The following is a 23,968-nucleotide window of genomic DNA, read 5'->3' on the forward strand; positions in this document are numbered from 1 at the left end:
CTGCGCAGTAGAATCAGGAAGTCTCGGGGGCAGCGTGAGCCTCCCACGCGTTACTCCTCGCCACTGAGAGATCGAGCTGCGCAGGTGAAAAGATGCAACTGCTGTTACCTCAAGTACCGGAGGGGACTTGTGCTATGTATGACTTAGTCCACATTGCAGCCGGCTTGTGGGAGGCAAAAAACAGCGTCCGTGACAGGGGAGGGTTGAATTGGATGATACGGAATTGGGATGGGAGAAAAATATAGAAAATGGGAGAAAAAGTGGATCAAAAAAAAATATACAAGGTTTATTGGTTAAAACACATGAGCATGACCCCCAGAATATGACGGGGTTAGCAGAACCAGAGAATAACAGTGGGTACAGTAAGGCGTCCCTTAGGTAAATTAGCACACTTATCACAACACTCTTTTATATAGGTATAGGGCACAACTCCAGCTGAGTAACAATGTTCATCAAAGTGTTGAGTGCTACAGTGTAGGTTAGTATTAGGACAAGTATAATACATTATATAAATGTATGTATGTAAAAGACCACTTATTAAATTAAAACAGACATAATCCTTTCACTACCACACTACAGACGGTTAACCTTTCACTACCACACTACATAAGGTTAACCTTTCACAACCACACTACAGAAGGTTAACCTTTCACTACCACACTACAGAAGGTTAACCTTTCACTACCACACACAGGTTAACTTTTCACTACCACACTACAGAAGGTTAACCTTTCACTACCACACTAAATTACATAAATTATTATCATGACTTTTCCTTCTATGGGTGTGTGTTTGCAGTGCCACAAGACAGAGTCGTTGTGATAACAAAAGAGTCTGCACTAGAATGTGGCCAGGTGTTAATTGCCCCCAGAGAGAGCGAGAGGGGGGCCATGCAGGATTACAATGCATTATGGGTAGGGTTGTAGTTGTTTATAACACTGTAAAGGCGCTCCCATAGTCCAGCAGACTGTACACAGAGCAGACTCCGCGGATTTCCGCGCGGCTCTTTGAGCTTTCATAGTCCAGCAGATCTCAGCGGACGTCCGCGGTCTATTTCCTACATTTCTCGCTCCAGTTTTACTACATTTCCCACAATTCTGTCTGTTCTACTGTACTGGCAGATCAGAGGGAACATTATCAGCGGGAGAGAGAGAGAGGGAGAGGGAGAGAGAGAGAGAGAGAGAGAGAGAGAGAGAGCACGCTTCACGGGCTCATCTCTCTCCTCGCGCCACCAATCGCTCGCGCGGCGTCACATTAAATGCAGTTCGATGTCAACCAAAACGCCGAGCAGCGTTTTGTGTGACACCAAGTCAGCGGCGCGGATGTCCGCGCCTCAGAAAATAGGAGCGTCGCACCTGTGGGTCTGCTGTCCGCTGAGATCAAAGCTCAAGAGTCCGCGCGGACATCCGCGGAGTCTGCTCCGTGTACAGTCTGCTGGACTATGGGAGCGCCTTAAGTGTAAAACTTTCAAGGCCATTTTCTCTGAATACGTTTTGTGACATCACCATGATTCATAGGAAGTAGCTTGAAAAGTATCCCACCAAAATGTTCAAGTGATGGCTTATTTTGAAGGTATGAATCTGTACTTTCATAATTTGTATAAAAAAAATATATATTAAGTTGCCTCAACAAGTCTCTACTATCTACGGCTAGTCACATATACACTCTCACTCTCCTCTTGCTACATCATATATACACTCTCACTCTCCTCTTGCTAAATCATATATACACTCTCACTCTCCTCCTCTTGCTACATCATATATACACTCTCACTCTCCTCCTCTTGCTACATCATATATACACTCTCACTCTCCTCCTCTTGCTACATCATATATACACTCTCACTCTCCTCCTCTTGCTACATCATATATACACTCTCACTCTCCTCCTCTTGCTACATCATATACAAAAGCTGTCTCACCGTTCTCTTGAGGCGGGGCTGTCTGTTCTGGATTTTGCTGAACTCCTCGACCTTCCCCTCGTCCACGTCCTCCTTCAGCTCCCAGGTGGCGTCCTCGTAGGGCAGGGATAACCACTTCACCAGGTAGTAGATGACCGGCTGGAGGGCGGGAGAGAGAATCAATCAGATGAAAAAGCAGGAAGTAATGGAGAGGAAAGCAGGAAGTAATGGAGAGGAAAGCAGGAAGTAATGGAGAGGAAAACAGGAAGTAATGGAGAGGGAAGCAGGAAGTAATGGAGAGGAAAGCATAAAGTAATGGAGAGGAAAGCAGGAAGTAATGGAGAGGAAAGCAGGAAGTAATGGAGAGAAAGCAGGAAGTAATGGAGAGAGAAGCAGGAAGTAATGGAGAGGAAAGCATGAAGTAATGGAGAGGAAAGCAGGAAGTAATGGAGAGGAAAGCATGAAGTAATGGAGAGGAAAGCATGAAGTAATGGAGGAAAGCAGGAAGTAATGGAGAGGAAAGCATGAAGTAATGGAGAGAGAAGCAGGAAGTAATGGAGAGGAAAGCATGAAGTAATGGAGAGGAAAGCAGGAAGTAATGGAGAGGAAAGCAGGAAGTAATGGAGAGGGAAGCAGGAAGTAATGGAGGAAAGCAGGAAATAATGGAGGAAAGCAGGAAGTAATGGAGAGAGAAGCAGGAAGTAATGGAGAGAGAAGCAGGAAGTAATGGAGAGGAAAGCATGAAGTAATGGAGAGGAAAGCAGGAAGTAATGGAGAGGAAAGCAGGAAGTAATGGAGAGGAAAGCAGGAAGTGTGGTGGCCCGGAAAACACCAACTTCCTGACGGAATACAGAAAGCACATCTCATAGCACCAAGCTCCAGTGAACAGATTTAACATGCCAAAAGCAGTCGGTCTGAACTCCTACCTCTCCGTTGTCCTTGTCCACGCTGTGAGAGACGTCCAGGATCCTGTCCGCCTCGACATAGTCTGGGTTGAAGGACTCTTCATCCTGAAGACAGGGACACGTGGGGATGAGAGACTGCGACAGGCAAAGAGGAGCTTTTAAACGTGACTGGGTCCCCAGGGGAGTCCCGTTCAACAACGTCAACGATGCTGAACAACAAAGATGAAGCCAGTGTTTCCCATTAATTACCTAGACTGTGGCGGCCCGCCACAGTTTTATAATGATCCAAAAATATATTTTTTTTAATATAAAGTTTGCCAATAGGGATGTATCAGTAGTATTGGCAGTGGTAGTAGTTGTAATAGTAATCCACTATATTCTTTTTATTTTCTAAAAAATAACCAGTTCAACACAGGTAACCACTTTTGCTTAATTTCTTTGATGGCTCAAATGTATGCTCTAGTAGTCGATTTTGTGTTTTGAGCACAAAGTTCATCATAGATCTGGCCTCTTTATTTTGCTTGCAAATTGATGCATTTAACTTTAAAATGTAAAAAAAAAAACAATTACGGAGGTTCATCCACCACAGTCTCACAAAATCCTGTGGGAAACACTGGAAGCTATATAATTACAATCAGAATCACTTTTGTTGTTACGGCATAAAGGTGTAAAATTCTTTGTTCTTGGCTCCTCAGTCTAGGAGCAGCAACAACATAAAGTAGTACAAGCAATAAAATAGAAGATTTTAAAATTACCAGCATAGCAATGATGGAAAAAAGATTGCATTGATTTACAATAATCACAAGTAGTAGTCGTGCAAATTACTAAAAACAATCAATTGTTAAAAGTCTACCCTCAGTTGGAGGGCACCAGAAACGTTTTATGGTTTATGGGTAAATTAGAGGCAAAACTCTTTAAACTATAATGTGTAAGATTTATAAAAAAAATATATATATATATATATATTTAGCTCCAAAACACATCTTAACGTTACGGGGTCTACTGTGGGAGGCTTTCATTGACACAGTCATGATATTCCCTTCTAAAGTCACACGACAAGGCTCCCCTCCATGTTCTGGAGCTAAATTCTAACGATTCGCACAGTAAGTCCTTCATTCCGACAGCCATCAGACTTTATAACGCATCACTGTGCCTCACTGAGCACAGGGTGACACTACAGTCTGGCATAATCTTCATGGACTTTAACTTTTTTTTTTCTTTTTTTTTATTATTGTTTTTACTACCGGGCAGTCCGGTAGAGAGAGAGGAAGAACGGGAGACAGAGCAGGGGGAAGACATTCGGCAAAGGACACCGGGTCCGGGAATCTAACCCGGGTCGGCCTCTTCGCGACGCAGCGCGTTACATGGTTTGCCACTTGGGCGCCCCGTGGACTTTTACTTTAAAAATCGACATTTTACAATTTTACACTTATTACTGTACATTTTTGGCTGTATATACATATCAGAATGTATATCCCGGACCGTATTATATTCTTTATTCTAATTTTGTGACTTTTGTTTTTAACTACCTAAATGTTTACCGTTTACTGTGAGCGATCTGTAGTGCTGAATTTAGGATAATTCAGGATAAATAATGTATTTTTATTCTATTCTAAAGACTTCTTACACACTGTAGCTTTTAAGTTAAGACAGCAGCCCATCTCTGTACGGCCAGTGGCTTTACCTCCTGGAAGATGCGTCTCATGTGGGCCTGTTTGGTCTTGAATCTCTTGAGCTTCTGATGGATTCTCTTGTCCCGCTCCAGCTGCTCCAGGCTGGCCCACTCACAGTGCAGGTAGGAGCTGGGAGGGAGACACAGAGGTCACACAGAGGTCACTCACCGGACACTTACACAAATCTACTTTAATGACACTAGACAAAAAGCCAGACTTACTAGTTCTTGTATTTTACAAAGAATTCTTCAACGGTGGTGTACTGGCCTTGACACACCTTGGAAATGTGAGAGAAGAGTTAAATGGGTTAAGATGTGAAATAAACAAGAAACATTAAGAAATGTACATGTAAAAAATGCTACCGACCTCCTTCTTGGTTATCCTCATGGAGAGAACTTTGTCTACGATCGCGGCGTCTTCCTCGTTGGGGTTTTCCTGCAACAAAGACATCAGGTTTAAGTTGCATCAACACTGGGCAGGTTTCCCTCATCCGGTCAGGGCCGCCTCAGGGGGTGTGCGAGCAGTGCGGTCGCACAGGGCCTCGCACAATTTATTTTTATTTTTTATTATTATTTTTATTTTTTTTTTGCGAGGCCCCCCTTCCCACGAGGCCCTTTTTCATCACAGACCTAAAATCTAGTTTTGCTTATATGCTTATATATTTCACATTAGACACGTTTGTAGAATGTGTCTGACTTGTTCCTGGGTCTGCGGCTCTGCAGGAGACACTCACTATTGGAGCTCTGGGGCTCTGCAGCAGACATACTATTGGTTTCAACGAAGGGAGTGGTTACATCATGTGTACGCCGGCGTGAGTCAGCTGCGTTTGACTATTTCGTGCGTGCAGCTTTGGAGGTTATGCTTAGTTATGCCAGCCAAGACGAAGAGGTCGGTCATTATCAGTCGGTCGGTCACCAAGGAACATTGACGAAAGGCCTCTCGCTGGCAGGACAAATGGCCGGAGCCTTGTCATGGTGCAGTCGGGATATAGCTATGATGATGTCGGCTAGTAGCTAGCTTAGCGTTAGCTAACCTAGAGACAGCGCATGCAGCCAAGATGAAGAGGATGGTCGTTTGGCAGATGAACTTCGTCAACTCCACGCGGTTGTCTCCATCCTCTTGGACGTTTGGTGAGTTTTTAACCTATTCTATTAACTCTATTCTATTCCCGCCGTGGATATATCTCTCTCTCTCTCTCTGGAGCCAAACTGGCCGACTAGCTGTTGTAGTACTAGTAGCTAACGGTGTGTGGCCTGGTGTCAGCACCTGTATTGCTTTTCTCACATTGTACAGTTTTTCAGTGGTAGCCGCATAGCTTGCTTCTGCGTTAGCTAATGGTTAGCGATAGCCGGGTTGAGCTAACTGTTAGCCAGTTAGCTGTTTAGCTACGACGTTAGCTGCCGGCTGCGCTCGGCTGGGAACGTTAGCTTGATGCTATCAGTTAGCCTAGAGTTAGCTGTTAGCTTGTGCTACGACCATTGACATTAGCCGTGAGAATAGCAGGGGGTTCTGGCACTCTGACTACGACATCATCTTTGACAGAAGATGTAGTCGGGCCTGCACCATGACAAGGCTCCGGCCATAGCTTCTTTTTGTGCCGCCAGCGAGAGGCCTTTCGTCAACGTGGAGACCTGTGTTGCAGCCTTTCGCCCTGCGTTCCTTGGTGCAGGTAAGATGAATGAAAATGTCATGACATTACCCCACTCTTCCTTCCTTCCCCTCCCGAATGTTTTGTTAATAACGATGTTTTTTTCCAGGCAAAACATATGTTACTTCACAACATTTGGAGATACGACATGTGCTGTGTGAATTGTCTTGGTCGTTTGTGTAGCTTGGGTAGCGTTGGGCCGTTGGCCAAAGCTGTGTGTGGCCTGGTGTCAGTAGCCTACCTGGCTAGCCTATTTAGCTGATGTCGGCCATTGGCTCCTTGCTGCTTTGTTTTCTCTGGTATAGTCCCTCTTCTCTTTGGATTTAAGTGTTGATCTTTGTCCTTTTGGATCTATGTATATTCATGTTGCCTTTGTGAAGTTATCTTTTCCTTCTGTTTTGTTCTTTCATTAAAAGTTGAATATCCTTTAGGGGGTCATCTTTGCTTATCTCTCTCATACATGCTCTCTCTCTAACACACACGACAAACACACATGCTCTCTCTCTCTCTCTCTCTCTCTCTCTTTCTAACACACACAGTCTGCCTATGGCGGCCTTTCTCGATGGCTAGGCTGTGCTCGCTGAGTCTGTACCTAGTCAAGGATCTTCAGTCACAGTGCTCAGGTATTCTGCCACTGTGTACTCTCTGTTTAGGGCCAAATAGCATTTCAATTTCTTTCCAATGTGTCTCTCTCTCTCTCTCTGTACACTGTATATTGACTGTAGAACGGGAGCTCTCTCTCGCTCTCTCTCTTGCTATATGTTGACTGTATCATGCCCAGCCTCGGGCAGCGCTATTATTTAAGAATATGTTGACTGTATGGGAAAAAAAAATATATATATATATATATATATATATATATATATATATATATATATTTTTTTTTTACCTTTTGGGGGGGGGGGGGGCCTCGCGTTTAAATCTCGCACAGGGCCTCGCATTTCTCCCAGGCGGCCCTGCATCCGGTAATCACCGTTTTGAAAATCTGTTGAAGTCCGACCTATTTAAATCTCTCCGGTCAAAATACTGGCCACGGTAACCTGCTTGATCAGAGAGAGGGTTCTCTGTTTCAGTACACAGCAGAGCTGTGGCTCAGGCCTGTCCAGGGTGCTGAACTAGACAGCAGGGATGTGGCTTAGCCCTGTTCACGGTGTTGAACTAGACAGCAGAGAGGTGGCTTAACCCTGTCCAGGGTGCTGAACCAGACAGAGGCAGATCAGCCCTGTCCAGGGTGCTGAACTAGACAGCAGAGTGGCAACACTAAAAAGACAGTGGGAGTGGATAAGCAAATAGACTTCCAGAAAAGGCACCCACTCCGCCCTGGAAAGTAATGGCTCAGCTGCGGACCTGGTCATTCAGGTTCCTAGGAGTCACCGTATCCAACTCCCTCAAACGGGACGACAACATCGACGCAATAACACAAAAAAGGCCAAGAAACGCCTACCATCTATCCTGCTCTAAGACCAGGCTGCAGTGCTCGGCTGAGGAGATCACTGACCACCACCTACCATCTATCCTGCTCCAAGACCAGCGCTGGCTAGGGATGGGTACTGAATTCGGTACTTTTAAGGGTACCGACCCAAATGAAAGGTACCCATGTCTAGCGCTGGCCTGAGGAGATCACTGGCCACCACCTACCATCTATCGAGGAACTTTATGTCCCGAGAGCCAACAGCAGGGCTGGTAAGATGGCCTCTGACCTGACCCACCCTGCTCACCACAGAACTGAACCAGACCCACCCTGGTCACCACCTCTCCACAGAACTGAACCAGACCCACCCTGGTCACCACCTCTCCACAGAACTGAACCAGACCCACCCTGGTCACCACCTCTCCACAGAACTGAACCAGACCCACCCTGCTCACCACCTCTCCACAGAACTGAACCTGGCCCACCCTACTCACCACCTCTCCACAGAACTGAACCAGACCCACCCTGCTCACCACCTCTCCACAGAACTGAACCTGGCCCACCCTGCTCACCACCTCTCCACAGAACTGAACCAGACCCACCCTGCTCACCACAGAACTGAACCAGACCCGAGAGAGAGAATTAAGTACATTTGCTGAAATACAGTTGTTCTTAATTTTCTCACTTGCTATGTGAGAATGTTAGTTATTATGTTCTCAATGCCCCTTGCATTGTATGAGTTGTGTGGAAGAGTTTGCTAGTTCTAGTGCTACCCCTTTGTACATTGTGGCTGTGTCTGACAAAAGTTAACAATAAATAATGGTATTAGGAATACATTTGCCTCCTGCGTGAACTGTGCATAGCTGAATAGACTGTATTTTAACGTCGGTCATATGGTGGTACTTGGAGAGCCAGCTACGTTCTCAGGTGGTACTTGGTGTAAAAAGTTTGAGAACCACTGACATAGTGTATATGTTGTATTATGTCACATTGGTTTTATGATCAAACACCCCGTGTGGCTTCCTGTTAACACTTTGAGTGCCACGGACACGATTTGTCGTTAGTTAATGCCGCCAGTTGAGTGCCACCAACGACAAATAGCGTTTGTTTGTCGTATTTTTTTTTATTAGCGATTTGAATTCATATTTCATCAATCGAGCCTCACGCTAGTGTTGCAGACTCTCTCTGAGCTCAATTGGGAAAATACCACCCCCTATCGTCTCTCCCTGTGTAACTGCACCCCATTGGTTTAGACTGATGGGGGGGGGGGGGGGGTCCAGCCTCCTGATGTTACTTCTCCGGCGAGGCATCTGAAGAGACCAAAGTTGATCGCTGAGCCGGAAAACGTGTGGAATACATATTTACAGTACCCAACGCTGAATCAATAAACGCGATCGATATTTGGAATGGCGATCAGGAATTGGAATAATCTTTTTGGATAACATCTGATCTGAGGTAAGCAATTTATTTTACCAGTCTTGGGGTAATCGGATCTGTGTTGACCTATATATCAGCGTGTGCCATATGTGTGTGTGTGTGCGCGCGGCGCGCTGATCAGGAAATGAGAATATATGTTTCAGATCGCTTCTATAAGTACACATATACTATCAATAATCTAGCGTTTATTTGAAAACGATCATAAATAGGCAGAAAAATGCTATAAAACGGAAATGAACCGATTAAAAAACAATCCGTCTCGACAATGTTGACTGCAAACAAGTCATTGATAAGCGACGGGCAGATTAGACACATAGCCATAATATAAGACAGAGATTATGCGTTCACAACGCTATCATTGAAGTGGGTGGTGGCATTCAACGGGGTTTTACCACGTTAACAAGTGGCAACCAAAGTGTTAAGAGTGATGTATGTGCTAGTGCCTAGTGCAGATAACCAAGTAAAGTTCTGATGTATTCCCAACTCTCACCACAAAGAACTGCATGCTGGGAAGCCCGTCTCCGTCCAGCTCCATCTCCTGTTTGAGCTGCGCCCCCATGAGCTGGGCGGCGGTACTGCCGCTGATGGAGGCCACGGCGGCCGCGGTCGTGGTCACGTCAATGTCCTCCTGCTCGTCCTCGTCGTCCGTTATCTTGATGTCCAGGTCCTCCGTGTACTTCTTCCTCTTGATCACTCTATTGGAGCGCCTCTTCTGGGGGGAGGAGAGAAGTACATGTTCAGGTTTTTTGGTTTTACATGGTGCTAGTGAGCACAGGAGTACAAGGTAGAACACTACTTTAACTATTTAACTGTGTGACGAGGTGTATTAGCACACTGTAGTTCTATTTTATTTACACCTGTACATATAGACATACCTACCTACATTATATACAGACATAGTACACTTTACTATGACAACCAGTGTCACAGCATTTCCACATTCAGATCAGATACACACACGCAGCACAAAATACATGCCGGTAGAGGTCTGCAAGCCCTAGGGGGCTGACACAATGGACAGATTGGAGCCGGATAGGGCTCGGGCTCGGGCTCCTTTTATTTGTCTCGCTTCATTTTAGACACAGGAGTCGTGCACGCACACACAAGTGCGCCGTCACGTAGCGCTTTAATCAAAGCAACAAGCTAGACCGTGCATGTCGGAGATATAGAAGCTGCCTTCGCTATGAACGCAAATGAACAACAGAGTGGAATAAACTGTAAAAAGTTTTGCACGATTGTTCTTGGATTTAGCCGGTTGTTGAAGTTATTCAACGCAAGAAGTTTTTGTTGCCGACGTTCATCTAACAGTGAAGTGGTGAGTCCATCCTGATTTACTCAAATTAATTGGCTGCTGGTTTATGAGTGTTTTCGGTATGCTTTAGTGTCATGACATTAATGTTTTAGTCTGTGGGCATGTAATTGTTGCCTTTAGCCGCAGAGTGTTGTTATTGCATTGTGCATTTGTCGTCGCAATGTAGCTGTGTGTAACGTAGCTAGTGTGTGTGTGTGTGTGTGTGATGTTTGTCATCACATCATAATATTGGCCTCGGGCAGAATAATTGCTTAACTTTTGGGGCTAGGGTAGGGCCGGGCCTGAACGCTACAGGCTTGGGCCGGGCTGAGGTAGGGCCGGGCCTGAATGCTACAGGCTTGGGCCGGGCTGAGGCCGAAGTGTCAGGCCCCTGCTTGCAGACCTCTACACGCCGGCACGACAGACACCACACATACAAATGAAATAAAGATACCTCAAGTCAAAATAAAAACAATAAAATATGTACAACATAAATAAATGTATTAATTTAAAAAGGAGTACACTATCCATGGCGCAATGCAACTGAAATTGTATATTAATTTGCAGTAGGCTATATCTTGCATTTCATCCTAAAATGATAAATAGTATTACAGAGAATAGTATGTTACATTGTAGAGCATAGATTAGCCTCGATGTATATACTCCTATGAGGTCTATATTCTCCACTAATTAGATTCCAGCCCCCCCCCCCCCCCCCCCCCCACGCAAAACCTGATGTATATACTCCTCTATGAGGTCTATATTCTCCACTAGTTGGATTCCAGGGCCCTCATTTATCAACAGTTCTTAAAAAGTATTCTACTTTCGTTCGTAAGCACAGAATTTAGAATGTGTGTACGCACAAAAAAAACTGGATTTATCACACGTGCGTACACAGGTCGTACGCACACCTGTCTTGATAAATATCACTTTGATCCTACGCTGCAGCTTGTGCACAGTTTTAGGTATTTGCATATAGCACCGCCCATAATTAACCATATACGGTAATGGAACACCCCCATGAAATGTGGAAAAGTGGACTAAGCCGAGGGAAGCGTGTTATGGAGAAATACGCAGGCTGACAGACATGTACACGTACGGTGATGTCGGATATGATATCTATTAACTTAAAGACCATATTAACTAATAAAGACCGTGCTGGAATATGACTGCCTTTTTCCGTTTTGTTTGATTAATACCCAGGGATTAAAGTTCTCCTCAATTTTATTCCAAATCGCGACGGATTTTCCGTCAATTTTCTACCTGCTGCATATGATTTGTAGATGCATACAATCTATTTTGATGTCGGTATTGGGTAGCCTATATAAACAATAATACGAGAGCATATACAAGAACAATGAATCTCACTGCCATGTATGATGTAGCCTGCCTATATGTGATCTTGAATTCCATCATGTCTGTGTGCGGGAGCTCACAAGGCTGTTGTCACAATGTAAATAAGAACGTGCATGACGTTGTATGACAGTCAGTAAACCCTTGCAAAAAGTATCCGTTTTATTTAATGAATTGAAAACATGCAGCATGCCTTCCTTTCCTCCCGGCAGCAACAACATTTATCAGGCAAATGCCCATCACTGAGTGGAATCCCTTTCTATTCACATAACTGCATTTGTGATGGAGCTTTGACAGCTACATGGGTGGTACAGTAACAGCTATTGCTCGATCCATCTACAATATCACGATGGACCGTGCCATGTATAGCCTGCCTATGTGATCAATAAAAACGCGAACTTGAATCCCATCATCATATTCATATGTTGTGTATGTCCACTATGTTTATTACTTTGTTATTCCCCCCCCCCCCCCTATATATGTAAAGCAGCGTTTCCGTTAGCCGGTAATTACCGGTATTTGACCGGCAAAATCTGTTGAAGTCCGACATATTTAATTTCTCCGGTCTTAATGTCCGGTGAAAATAATTCCCTGAGTCTAAGCACAATTTGATTATTTGAATTGTATTAAAATAGGCTAAAATTAAATAGCCTATGCGATGAACGAAACGATCATTACATTTGTTTCCTCGTTGCTTCTAATAATGACAACGACGTTGTCAGCGAGTCAAGCGAGAGCTTAGTGCTGGGTGTGCGAACTTTTGTGAAGCTGCAGAGCCATAGCACGAGCAGCACAATGCAGTATTCCAGCAGTACTCCAATTCAGCCATTTTCAGCCAATGTTGGGTGGGGGGCGCTGCTGTGCGGTTCCCAGAAAAGAGCCAATAACAGCTAAATCAGCTGCTCTGCAGCGCCATACTCTTTGCAAATAAGTCGTTGCGAGGTGGAGAGAGTCGTCACGCAAACCACGATAATGTTGCCGTCTCTCTGCTTTCTCAGTTCTTCGCTTGATATAATTAATACAAATGTCCAATATAACGGAATTCGTTAGCTCATAAAAATGTGATAATAACAGACTGCTGTTTAGTGTCGGACCGACTGCCCACATACGCGGTCTATTTTATTTCAAGTCAGCAGCAGCACGGAGTATCGAGGGACTTATTTTATTTGGAATATATTAATGACTGTATACGCAAAAGTAGCCTAGTTTTAAGTAATACTATTATAAATCTACATGCCTTGAGGATGACATTCTTTATATAGCCTGCCTATCAATTGTTTTAAAGCTCAATAAACTATGACCGGAATTAATCTCATTTGTCCGGTAGATTGAAATCTTGCAGGTCACGGAGACCGGCAACAATTTTTTCTAACGGAAACCCTGATGTAAAGCGACCTTTGGTCTCTTGAAAGGCGCTATATAAAATGAAGCTATTATTGTTATTATCATCACGTCTGTGCGCGGAGCTCACAAAAAAAAAAAAAAAAAAGACTGTCTTTTACTTTTAGTGTGTGTGTGGCGCTGCTCTGATGGCTGCCTCTCTGATCGCTCCGACGAGACTGTGCTTTATTTTGTTAATTTTTATAGTATTAGGAGTTTTATTTGCACCAACTGTTGGTGCATTATATGTGTATGACCGTCAGTCAATCATTGACATTGGATTAAGAAAAACTTACCGTTTGGATTGCTCTCTGGATCGGATCGCTGAACAGCAGAAATGGCCCACCGAGATCCTTTGTTATGCCGGCCATGGACAAGACCACCAAAAGCCGCCGCGAAGACGAGGAAAAAGGGCTGGGATCCGAAACAGGCTGAGATCCAGACGACACCGTACACCACTTCCCAGTATATTGCTAGCCAATGTACAATCAATAGACAATAAACTGGATGACATCCGAGCAAGGATTCAATATCAAAGAGACGTTAGGGACTGCAATGTCCTTTGCTTCACCGAAACATGGCTAACACCGGAGGTTCCAGATCACGCGATTCAACCAGCGGATCATTTCTTTATCCATAGGAAGGATCGGACACAATCAGAGTCCGGTAAACAACGTGGTGGAGGTATTGCCTTCATGTTTAACAAAAATTGGAGTGATCCAACGAATGTGAAGGAATTATCCAATCACTGCTCCCCAGAACTGGAATATATAACCATCAAGTGTCGTCCTTTCTTCCTCCCGAGGGAGTTAACGGCGATCATCCTGGTCGGAGTGTATATTCCACCGCAAGCCAACAACAACGCCGCGCTCTCCAGACTACACGACGAGGTAAACAATATACAAGCGACGAACGTTAACGCCGCCATTTTAGTACTGGGAGATTTCAATAGCGCCAATCTGAGAAAGGTATTGCCTGATTTCTACCAGCATGTGACTTGCAACACCAGAGGCGGTAACATCCTAGATCACTGTTACACGCAATTTAAAGGTGGCTACAAGGCTCATTCTGATAGTGGCTTTGGCAAGTCAGATCACGCATCCATTTTCCTTACACCAAAGTACAGACAAAGAATTAAAAGTACTCCCGTAGTCTCGCGAGAGGTGCAGAAATGGGATGTGACGTCAGAGGATACACTAGTGTCAGTGTTTCACAACACAGACTGGATTGTATTCCGCGACACAGATAACATTAATGCCTACACGGAGACAGTGCTGGACTATGTCTGTACTAGGGTGAAAGAAACAATCCCCACTACCAAAATGAAAGTTTACCCAAATCAAAAACCCTGGGTAGACAAATCCGTCCGTGAAGCTCTGAGAGAGCGCACCAAAGCATACAATGACGGCCTAGTGGCAGGCAACATGAACGACCACAAGGTGGCGCAACACAACGTAAGGAGGACAGTGTCAGAGGCCAAACGGCGCTACAGGGATAAAATTGAACTCCAGTTTGAACAAGCTGACTCTAGAGCTATGTGGCAGGGGCTCAAAACGATGACAGACTACAAAGGCGCCTCCCTCAAACTGAACAGTGACATCTCCTTAGCAAACGACCTCAATACCTTCTATGCGAGGTTTGATGCTGGTAATAACAACACCAGCTCACAAGCCTCGGCAATGGGGGGGGGGGGGTCGGCTGCTGATGGAGGCGCAGTGTTCAGGGTAACAGAGCATGAGGTGAGGCGGACCTTTAAAAAAGTGAATATCAGGAAGGCAGCAGGTCCGGACGGCATCCCCGGCCGCGTCCTAAAAGTCTGTGCCGACCAACTGGCCCCAGTATTCACTGACATATTTAACCTGTCCTTAGAACAGGCTGTCATCCCCACCTGCCTGAAGAAGTCCACTATTATCCCTGTACCCAAAAAATCCAAGCCTGCTTGCCTCAACGACTACCGCCCTGTAGCTCTCACCTCCATAGCCATGAAGTGCTTTGAGAAGCTAGTAAAGGGCTACATCTGCTCCTCCCTCCCCATCAACATGGACCCCCTGCAATTTGCATACCGCCCCAACAGGTCCACGGAGGACGCCATATCCCATGTGCTGCACACAGCAGCATCACACCTGGACAAGAGGCAGGGGAACTATGTGAGAATGCTATTCATCGACTACAGCTCGGCATTCAATACCATAGTCCCCTCCATACTCATAGCCAAGCTCAGGGACCTGGGCTTGGGCTATGACCTCTGCCAGTGGGTCTTGGACTTCCTGACTGGCAGACCCCAGGTGGTGAGAGCAGGCAACTGCACCTCCTCATCCATCACCCTCAACATAGGGGCCCCCCAGGGCTGTGTTCTGAGTCCCCTCCTCTACTCCCTGTACACACACGACTGTGTGGCTCAGCGGAGTAGCAATACAATCGTCAAATTTGCTGACGACACAGTGGTGGTGGGCCTGATCTCTGCCAACGACGAGAGGGCCTACCTGGAAGAGGTCAAGGTCCTGGCGGGATGGTGCCAGGAAAACAGCCTCTCCCTGAACGTCAGCAAAACAAAGGAGATGATTGTGGACTTCAGGAGGTCGGGGGTCAAGGACTACAGCCCCCTCAGCATCGACGGGGCACCGGTTGAGAGAGTCAACAGCTTCAAGTACCTCGGAGCCCACATATCCGAGGACTTGAAATGGACCATACACATTAACAGTGTGGTGAAGAAGGCACGACAACGCCTCTACTTCCTCAGGCGCCTAAGGAAGTTCCAAGTCAGCCAGAAGATCCTTAAGAACTTCTACTCATGTACAATAGAGAGCATCTTGACCGGCAACATCACCTCCTGGTTTGGGAATAGCACTGCAAAAGACCAAAGCAGACTACAAAGAGTGACACGTTCAGCCGAACGCACAATTGGAGGGGGGCTCCCCACCCTCCAGAACATTTACTACAAGCGTTGCAAGGGGAAGGCTAAGAGAATTATTAAGGACTCGAGCCACCCGAACAACTGCCTCTTTGAACTGCTGCCGTCAGGCAAGCGATACAGGAGTCTCAAAGCGAGCACAGAAAGACTCAGAAGTAGCTTCTATCCCCAGGCCATCAGGCTGCTAAACGAACAATGAATGAACACTACACAACAACAACCACCAAACACACATAGCACACACATCCACACGCACACACTCACTTTAAACAAACACACTGTAGCACCCACTACACACACTTTATAGCACACACCCACTTTAAACAAACACACTGTAGCACCCACTCCCCACACTTTATATTTATGGATGAAGGATTGCACTACAACTCGTACACCTTACTGTAAATTGTACCTAAAATTGTACCTCATCCCATTTCTGCTTTGCACTAGATAGTACTGTACATTAGTACACTGCATAGTTGTGTATTGTATATTATATGGTAACTCAGAACATTGTACATATGTCTATACCGAACAACTGTGACCTCATTTTCTTCTTCTAAATTCATGCTATATTATGTTATTATGTTATTTGATACTATCTTGTCTAGCACAGTCTCTGGAGCGTAACAGTAAGAAGCATTTTGTATGAAAGTATTCTGTACTTCTGTATGACAACTATTAAAGAACTTGAACTTGAACTAGTCTCAGTGAAGTTTCAACGGAGCGAGGTAATCTATTCTAACCAACAAATTGAAGTAGCAAGCATTTCGTTGTGGCCAATCTTATTTGGAAACATGACAAAATAATAGTATGTCGCTTTTTATTGGAAACAATATTTAATCGCGTTTGGAGGTGAGTGTTCTGCGTCATGCCAAACAAGCAGTCAACCTCTTGTTCGCGCGTGAGCCCGTTATAATATAATAATAATGCAGGACCTGCTCAGAGGTCTTTAATTGGCATTGGCTATTATCCACAACACACACACACCGGAACACACACGCATGCATTGTCTGTAGGATCGCTGATGCGATTAGTCTCTGCGATTAACCCATCCCGTCGTCCTTCCCCCCCAAGGGCAGCCGGGAGCAGACAGGCGTCAACGTGAGCCGCGCCAGGGGACCAATCCAAGTGCTCCTGTCAGTCTTCGTCAAGGACGCCACAGCTTTAGCGATCTGTTGTTGTGCATGTTTTTCCATTGGGTTTATCTTATCGGGGGGGAAACCCTTGCGAGCACGGGGAGAACATGCAAACTCCACACAGAAAGGCCTGGGAGATACCCCACCTGGGTAACTGGCATCATGGAAACCTGGTCCCCAAGCGGGAATCGAACCCTGGACCTTCTTGCTGTGAGGCGACAGTGTTAACCACTACACCACCGTGCCGCGTAATTACACTACTGTCTCTATTTTACAATGAACTATAATGAATTACGGGTCATATGTTGAACACGCCAGTGTTGGAAGTAATGCACGGAATCTTATTTCCGCGTTGCAGACATGCATGCTTCATCTTCTACCACCGGGCGTCAGCTACGCATGCTCCGAGCTGTGCTTAGATATACGCACAAAGTCAAGCACAAGTTCAATTTGATAAGTCCCACACTTTGCTTAGAAATGATCGTACTAGCGGTCAGGTGGCGTAACGGAGATTGCGTTCGTCACCAAACCCCGGAGCGGCTAGATTCGCCTGTTCGAATCCAGCTCACAGCTCCGGGGTTGTCACCAGCTTGGCTGGCCGTTCACACTAATACAATTGGCAGTATTAGAGGGTGGGAGAAGCTGGCGGGGTGGGTCCGGGTCGTTGTGAACAGCGACTCCTACAGTTCGGTCGGGGCGCCTGCTAAGCGCGGATAGGACTTGAGTGGGATAGTGTGATCCTTCCACATGCTACGCCCTCTCAATGAGAGTCCGCGCTGCCAGGTGAAAAGCGGTTGATTGGCTGGACGTGTGTCGGAGGAAGCATGTGATAGCCTCCACTCTCCCAGACCGACTGTGGGGGGTAAGTGCGCAGCGACCAGGAAGGGGATTGGGAATTGGCATAACGACTAACTTTGGGATGGGAGAAAATCGGAGGAAACTGGAGGGGGGGAAAAGATCAATAAAAAAAAAAAATATCGTACGCAGGGGTTACGCACATATCTGTGCGTACGCAACTTGATAAATGAGGGCCCAGGCCCCCCCCCCTTGACGCAAAACCTGATGTATATGAAACCCATATACTCCTCTATGAGGTCTATATTCTCCACTAGTTAGATTCCAGCCCCCCAGGCGGTCGGGTGGCGTAGCGGAGATTGCGCTCGTCACCAATGCAAGAGGCTGCGGTCTCGACTCCCGGAGTCAGCATTGCCTGCGGCTTAGGCCGATCGTCATACTAACTCGTTTGGCTGAGTTAGTGGGAGGGAAGTCGTGGGTGGTAATCTGGCGTTGTGGACAGCGACACCTACAGGTCAGGTCTGGGCGCCTGCTCAGCGAAAGGCAGAAAGTGGTGAAGGTAGCGTGACCTCCCACGTGTTACACTTCACCAATGAGAGTCCTCGCTGCCAGGTGAAAAGAGAGCCGCTGGCTGTCTCCACATGTGTCGGAGGAAGCATGTGGTAGACTTCAGGGTTCCCTTGTACCGACCAGTAGGGGGAACATGCGCACAACGACCAGGTAGGGGAGGGGGGGGAATTGGCATAACAACTAAATTGGGATGGGAGGTTAAAGCATAGAAAATCAGGCGGAGAAGAAGAGGGAAAAAAATTTAAAAAAAAGATTCCAGCCCCGCCCCATGCAAATCCTGATGCATACTCCTCTACGGTCTATATTCTCCACTAATCAGATTCCACCCCCACCACGCAAATCCTTTCCATTTATACCTAAATCCGGCATACCCCCTGCGCCATTATATATACACTCCTACAGCACACAATGGTGGCCATTCATAAAGCTACCGTGACCATGGTTTCCGTTAATTACCATAATTTTTTTCTAATCTGCTGCACTTTTCTTTTTTATCTTTCTTTCTATCTGAACCCTTGCACTTATTTGTATTTGCACTATTATGTTCAGTATATGTACTGTATATTGGACCTGCGCGAGCGGCTGCACTACAAGAATACGACGGGGAAACCATGACACTCCCCTGACTAGTTGTTTCAAACGAAAACGGCTGGATGTCATTTAGCCAAATCAGCACGGCTGTGAGTGTGAGTCTTTCACCTTTTACATATCTAGCTTCAGCATGGATTGATTGTTTAGATCACCAGCATGGCTAACAAATGCAAATATATTGTAGTCTGCCCTGTTGTTCTGACCAGGATTACTTTCCTTTTGCCCCCTTGATGTGTGCGCATACGCACATCAGCAAAATAGTCTATACAGGTGTTGGTCGCAGGTAAAGATTTTCCGGTGGATGATATTGGGAAATGTAACCAGCTTTCAATGGCTTCTTTCACTCTTGTGTTTCTTATTGATTGGTTTATACTTGGTGGGCGAGAGAAATACGATTCAAGCAAACCTGTCAATCAGACAAAGAAATGGTTCCAACTTGAGAATGGAGTTAGCGGAGTATGAGTGCATGTTCTGCATGGAACACAATACAACAGCAAGGATAACGGTGAAGGTTGGCTCTGCAACAGTATTATGAGGTAAGTAATATATTCAGTTTGTAGATTAGGGAACAACACAAAGAACATGAGACCTTTTCAGTGAAATTACGTTGCTAGGGAACAGCTTGGGCCCAAATGTACTTTCCGTCAGCTATTGGTATTAGCTATTGGTGTTAGCTATTGATATTAGCTATTGGTGTTAGCTATTGATATTAGCTATTGATGTTAGCTATTGATATTAGCTATTGATGTTAGCTATTGATGTTAGCTATTGATGTTAGCCATTGATGTTAGCCATTGATGTTAGCTATTGATGTTAGCTATTGATGTTAGCTATTGATGTTAGCCATTGATGTTAGCTATTGATGTTAGCTATTGGTATTAGCTATTGATATTAGCTATTGATATTAGCTATTGATGTTAGCTATTAATGTTAGCCATTGGTGTTAGCTATTGATGTTAGCCATTGGTGTTAGCTATTGATGTTAGCTATTGGTATTAGCTATTGATGTTAGCTATTGATGTTAGCTATTAGTATTAGCTATTGATATTAGCTATTGATGTTAGCTATTGATATTAGCTATTGGTATTAGCTTAGCTATTGGTATTAGCTTAGCTATTGATGTTAGCTATTGATGTTAGCGAACACTGCAACGCAAATTAAACGCTGGCCTATTTAGAATGTTGATGCTGCCATGTTTGAAAAGGTCTAATATAGACTTTTTTTTTTTTTTTTTTTTTTACCCTATGGGGTCTTGGGCTATTTTTTGTTGTTGGCTACTTTTGATTTTGACTTTATAAATTTCACAGTTCAGTTTTCATACTGTACATACTGTATAGAATGTATACTGCATACTGTACAACACAAAAGAGTTTAGATAAAATAAAATTATTATAAAATGTTTAAAAACATGTTCAATGAAACATTAGAAACAATGAAGATGCACCCACAGGTGTGTAAACGTGGCTGTGTGTGTACCTGGGCCATATCATCCTCCAGAGCATTGGGTGAGGCAGGGCTCAGCTCCCCGTCAGAGTGGTCTGAAGACGCATTCCTCTTCCTCTTCTTCAAACCCACTGGAGTGATGGTGCTGATGGAGAGAGAGAGAGAAACGGACAATAATGAACCTTAACACTCCCAAGACGATGCATTTTGCACTTTGAGCTGCAATTCTTATATGAAAGATGCTATACAAATAAAGTTATTATTTCCAGGGCAAAGCGGAAGTACATCTTGTTCACAATAGGAAGGCAACAATACCACTAGCTAACGGTTCAATACGTACCTCTTATTTACACTAGGAAGGCAACAATACTGCTAGCTAACGGTTCAATACGTACCTCTAATTCACACTAGGAAGGCAACAATACCACTAGCTAGCGGTTCAATATGTTTTACAATATAATTTTTCATATCGTTCGATAGATAATTATTAGTATTAAAAAATATATATATATTATTATTTAAACAACAAATGTATGTTTATTTTGCAGCAATTCTTTGTCGTTGCCGCCATCTTTAGTGTTACAGCCCCTCAGACTCCAGTTCTCAGGCTGCAGCTGGTTTAAAAGTGAAAGTACCAAAAAAAGTGGCTGTGGCTCCAGGGGAGTTGAACAGTTCTGGCTCTGCTAGTTTCTTTTCCATCTTTTGGCGCTTTTTTGGTGGAGAAACCACTGCACGCATGCACCATGACTCGCGACTGGAGACTAGCTCTGCTAGCACACATAGCCTACTGCAGGGGTGGCCAACCAGTCAGAGACTAAGAGCCACAAAAATGACTGTGGTACCACAAAGAGCCACACCATATACCAGCGTTTCTCAACCTTTTTTTTCAGTCACGGCACCCTTCATGTGTTTATAGGTCTCACCTGCTGGCCTCTGAAGTTGCTAATGTCTTTTTAATTTGGGCCTCACAGGGTTAACCTCTTAAGCCCGAGATATACAGTAAAAGTGTATATTTTCAGCATTACGTTTGTTTACCAATGATTTTAACTGTTATTAGTGAAATATAAGATTATAGAAATCTCAGGGCATTGAGTCGGAAACCGGCGCATATTGACAGGAGGAAGTGGCACAGCCAAAGGTGAGTGTAGTCTTTTGAAGGAAGAGACTCAGGGCTTTCAAATTTCGAAAAAACTACCCTACCCAGCTCACACCAGCCCCTGTCAATCATCAGACTTCTGGATTTACTTATTTTATTTCTCTTATTTTTTGGGATTATCTCCCACAAACCTGAACGTTATTGCCATAAAACAGAATGCAGTTAGTTTCTCTACCTTTCTGTGAACGTCTTGCAAAAAATGGTGTTGCAATATGATGAAAAATGGTGGAGAAATTTACATTATAAAAAAGATGGCAGAATTCAGTACTGTATCTACAAAACCTTCCGTTTAATCATCTTCCCTTTATTCATTTGCTTAGATTTTTCAGGTCTGGTACATTTTAGCATGGTGTTATTCACAGTCAAAGATAAAAAAAAAATTTAAATAGAATTTATATTCTCCTTTGGTTCATTACAATTTACTCAAGCCTAGTAACAGACACACTATTTCTGACACTGATCCATATATGTCCCTAGATTCAGATACCAAGAACATGCAAATGGACCATTTAAAAAAAGAAATTGTAAATGTTTATTCTACGTCCTTATGAAATGAGTGAAAAAAAAAAAAAAAAAGTTAAATAAAATTATGGATGGAAGAGCCACACATTGACAGGCAAAGAGCCGCATGCGGCTCGCGAGCCGCGGGTTGGCCACCCCTGGCCTACTGTGTGTACAGACGGTTTCAAACTGTATTTTAAATTAGAAAGCAAATAAAATAAATGGACAAGAGAAAAATAAATCTCAATTTGTTCAGTATTGTCATTTGGACAAGCAAAGCCATTACTTTAAGTTGCAGGCAAGAAAGACAAGTCTGTCCACTGTCTCTGTTGCAGGTCACAATACAAAAAAAAATATATATATTTTTTTTATTAGATATTAATTTATTATCGATTATTCAAATATATCGCGATAATTATAGTTATCGTTTCATCGCCCAGCCCTACACTGCGCACTTCATCTCCCAATCCAACATATAGTGGAGCGTCACAGTGAGGTAGCTCTCTGCTGCCCGAGAGGTCCAACTATCAGACATATAGTGGAGCGTCACAGTGAGGTAGCTCTCTGCTGCCCGAGAGGTCCAACTATCAGACATATAGTGGAGCGTCACAGTGAGGTAGCTCTCTGCTGCCCGAGAGGTCCAACTATCAGACATATAGTGGAGCGTCACAGTGAGGTAGCTCTCTGCTGCCCGAGAGGTCCAACTATCAGACATATAGTGGAGCGTCACAGTGAGGTAGCTCTCTGCTGCCCGAGAGGTCCAACTATCAGACATATAGTGGAGCGTCACAGTGAGGTAGCTCTCTGCTGCCCGAGAGGTCCAACTATCAGACATATAGTGGAGCGTCACAGTGAGGTAGCTCTCTGCTGCCCGAGAGGTCCAACTATCAGACATATAGTGGAGCGTCACAGTGAGGTAGCTCTCTGCTGCCCGAGAGGTCCAACTATCAGACATATAGTGGAGCGTCACAGTGAGGTAGCTCTCTGCTGCCCGAGAGGTCCAACTATCAGACATATAGTGGAGCGTCACAGTGAGGTAGCTCTCTGCTGCCAGAGAGGTCCAACTATCAGACATATAGTGGAGCGTCACAGTGAGGTAGCTCTCTGCTGCCCGAGAGGTCCAACTATCAGACATATAGTGGAGCGTCACAGTGAGGTAGCTCTCTGCTGCCCGAGAGGTCCAACTATCAGACATATAGTGGAGCGTCACAGTGAGGTAGCTCTCTGCTGCCCGAGAGGTCCAACTATCAGACATATAGTGGAGCGTCACAGTGAGGTAGCTCTCTGCTGCCCGAGAGGTCCAACTATCAGACATATAGTGGAGCGTCACAGTGAGGTAGCTCTCTGCTGCCCGAGAGGTCCAACTATCAGACATATAGTGGAGCGTCACAGTGAGGTAGCTCTCTGTCACAGTGAGGTAGGGCTGACCTTCGATTTTTTTTTGGAATTCGAAGCTTCAGGGCCGAGATTAGATTAATTAAATTAAAAAAAAATTACAATTCTTAAAAAAGAAATGATGTTGTGGGACTTGTACAGCACTTTGTTCAACTTTGTCAGTGCTGTAAAGTTTAATCCTTTTTAAATCTTAGACAAACTAAACACTTTGCTTTCATGAAATATTGTAAGCCGTCATTTGAAGCTTTATAAAAGCAGCACAATGAACACAAATCTGTCAGTGCCGAGTCCGACCTCATCTTAAATAACAAACAGAATTGCTTGTTGTAATTAACACTTTGATCGCCAGGCTTAAATTAATAATTTACCATCCTTCGCCAGCCCTATTTAATATGGAGAAGTTCCCCTTCTTTGCAGGGCTATAACTTTTTAAATTGTATTGCTAAATTGACATTACTATGGCCCATTC

The 23,968-nt window shown here is 44.7% G+C and overlaps 1 protein-coding gene across 4 annotated transcripts in view; it reads right to left on the reverse strand.

The window, feature by feature from the left end:
- Window positions 1-23,968, reverse strand: part of chd8 (chromodomain helicase DNA binding protein 8) — a 202,305-nt gene that overhangs the window by 166,122 nt on the left and 12,215 nt on the right. For 2 of the 4 annotated variants that reach the window (XM_084328043.1, XM_084328042.1), the window contains exons 7-13: window positions 20,481-20,592; window positions 9,465-9,683; window positions 4,845-4,913; window positions 4,700-4,755; window positions 4,490-4,607; window positions 2,827-2,910; window positions 1,922-2,059 (exon numbers count right to left, since the gene is read on the reverse strand). In XM_084328043.1, coding sequence (XP_084184169.1) covers window positions 1,922-2,059; window positions 2,827-2,910; window positions 4,490-4,607; window positions 4,700-4,755; window positions 4,845-4,913; window positions 9,465-9,683; window positions 20,481-20,592 — 796 coding nt within the window. Of the gene's footprint in view, window positions 1-1,921; window positions 2,060-2,826; window positions 2,911-4,489; window positions 4,608-4,699; window positions 4,756-4,844; window positions 4,914-9,464; window positions 9,687-20,480; window positions 20,593-23,968 lie in introns of all 4 variants that reach the window. The other 2 variants (XM_084328041.1, XM_084328040.1) reach the window with 1 other exon arrangement.

Source organism: Notolepis coatsorum (genome assembly GCF_963971535.1).
Source record: "Notolepis coatsorum genome assembly, chromosome: 13".
Classification (NCBI taxonomy): Eukaryota; Metazoa; Chordata; class Actinopteri; order Aulopiformes; family Paralepididae; genus Notolepis; species Notolepis coatsorum.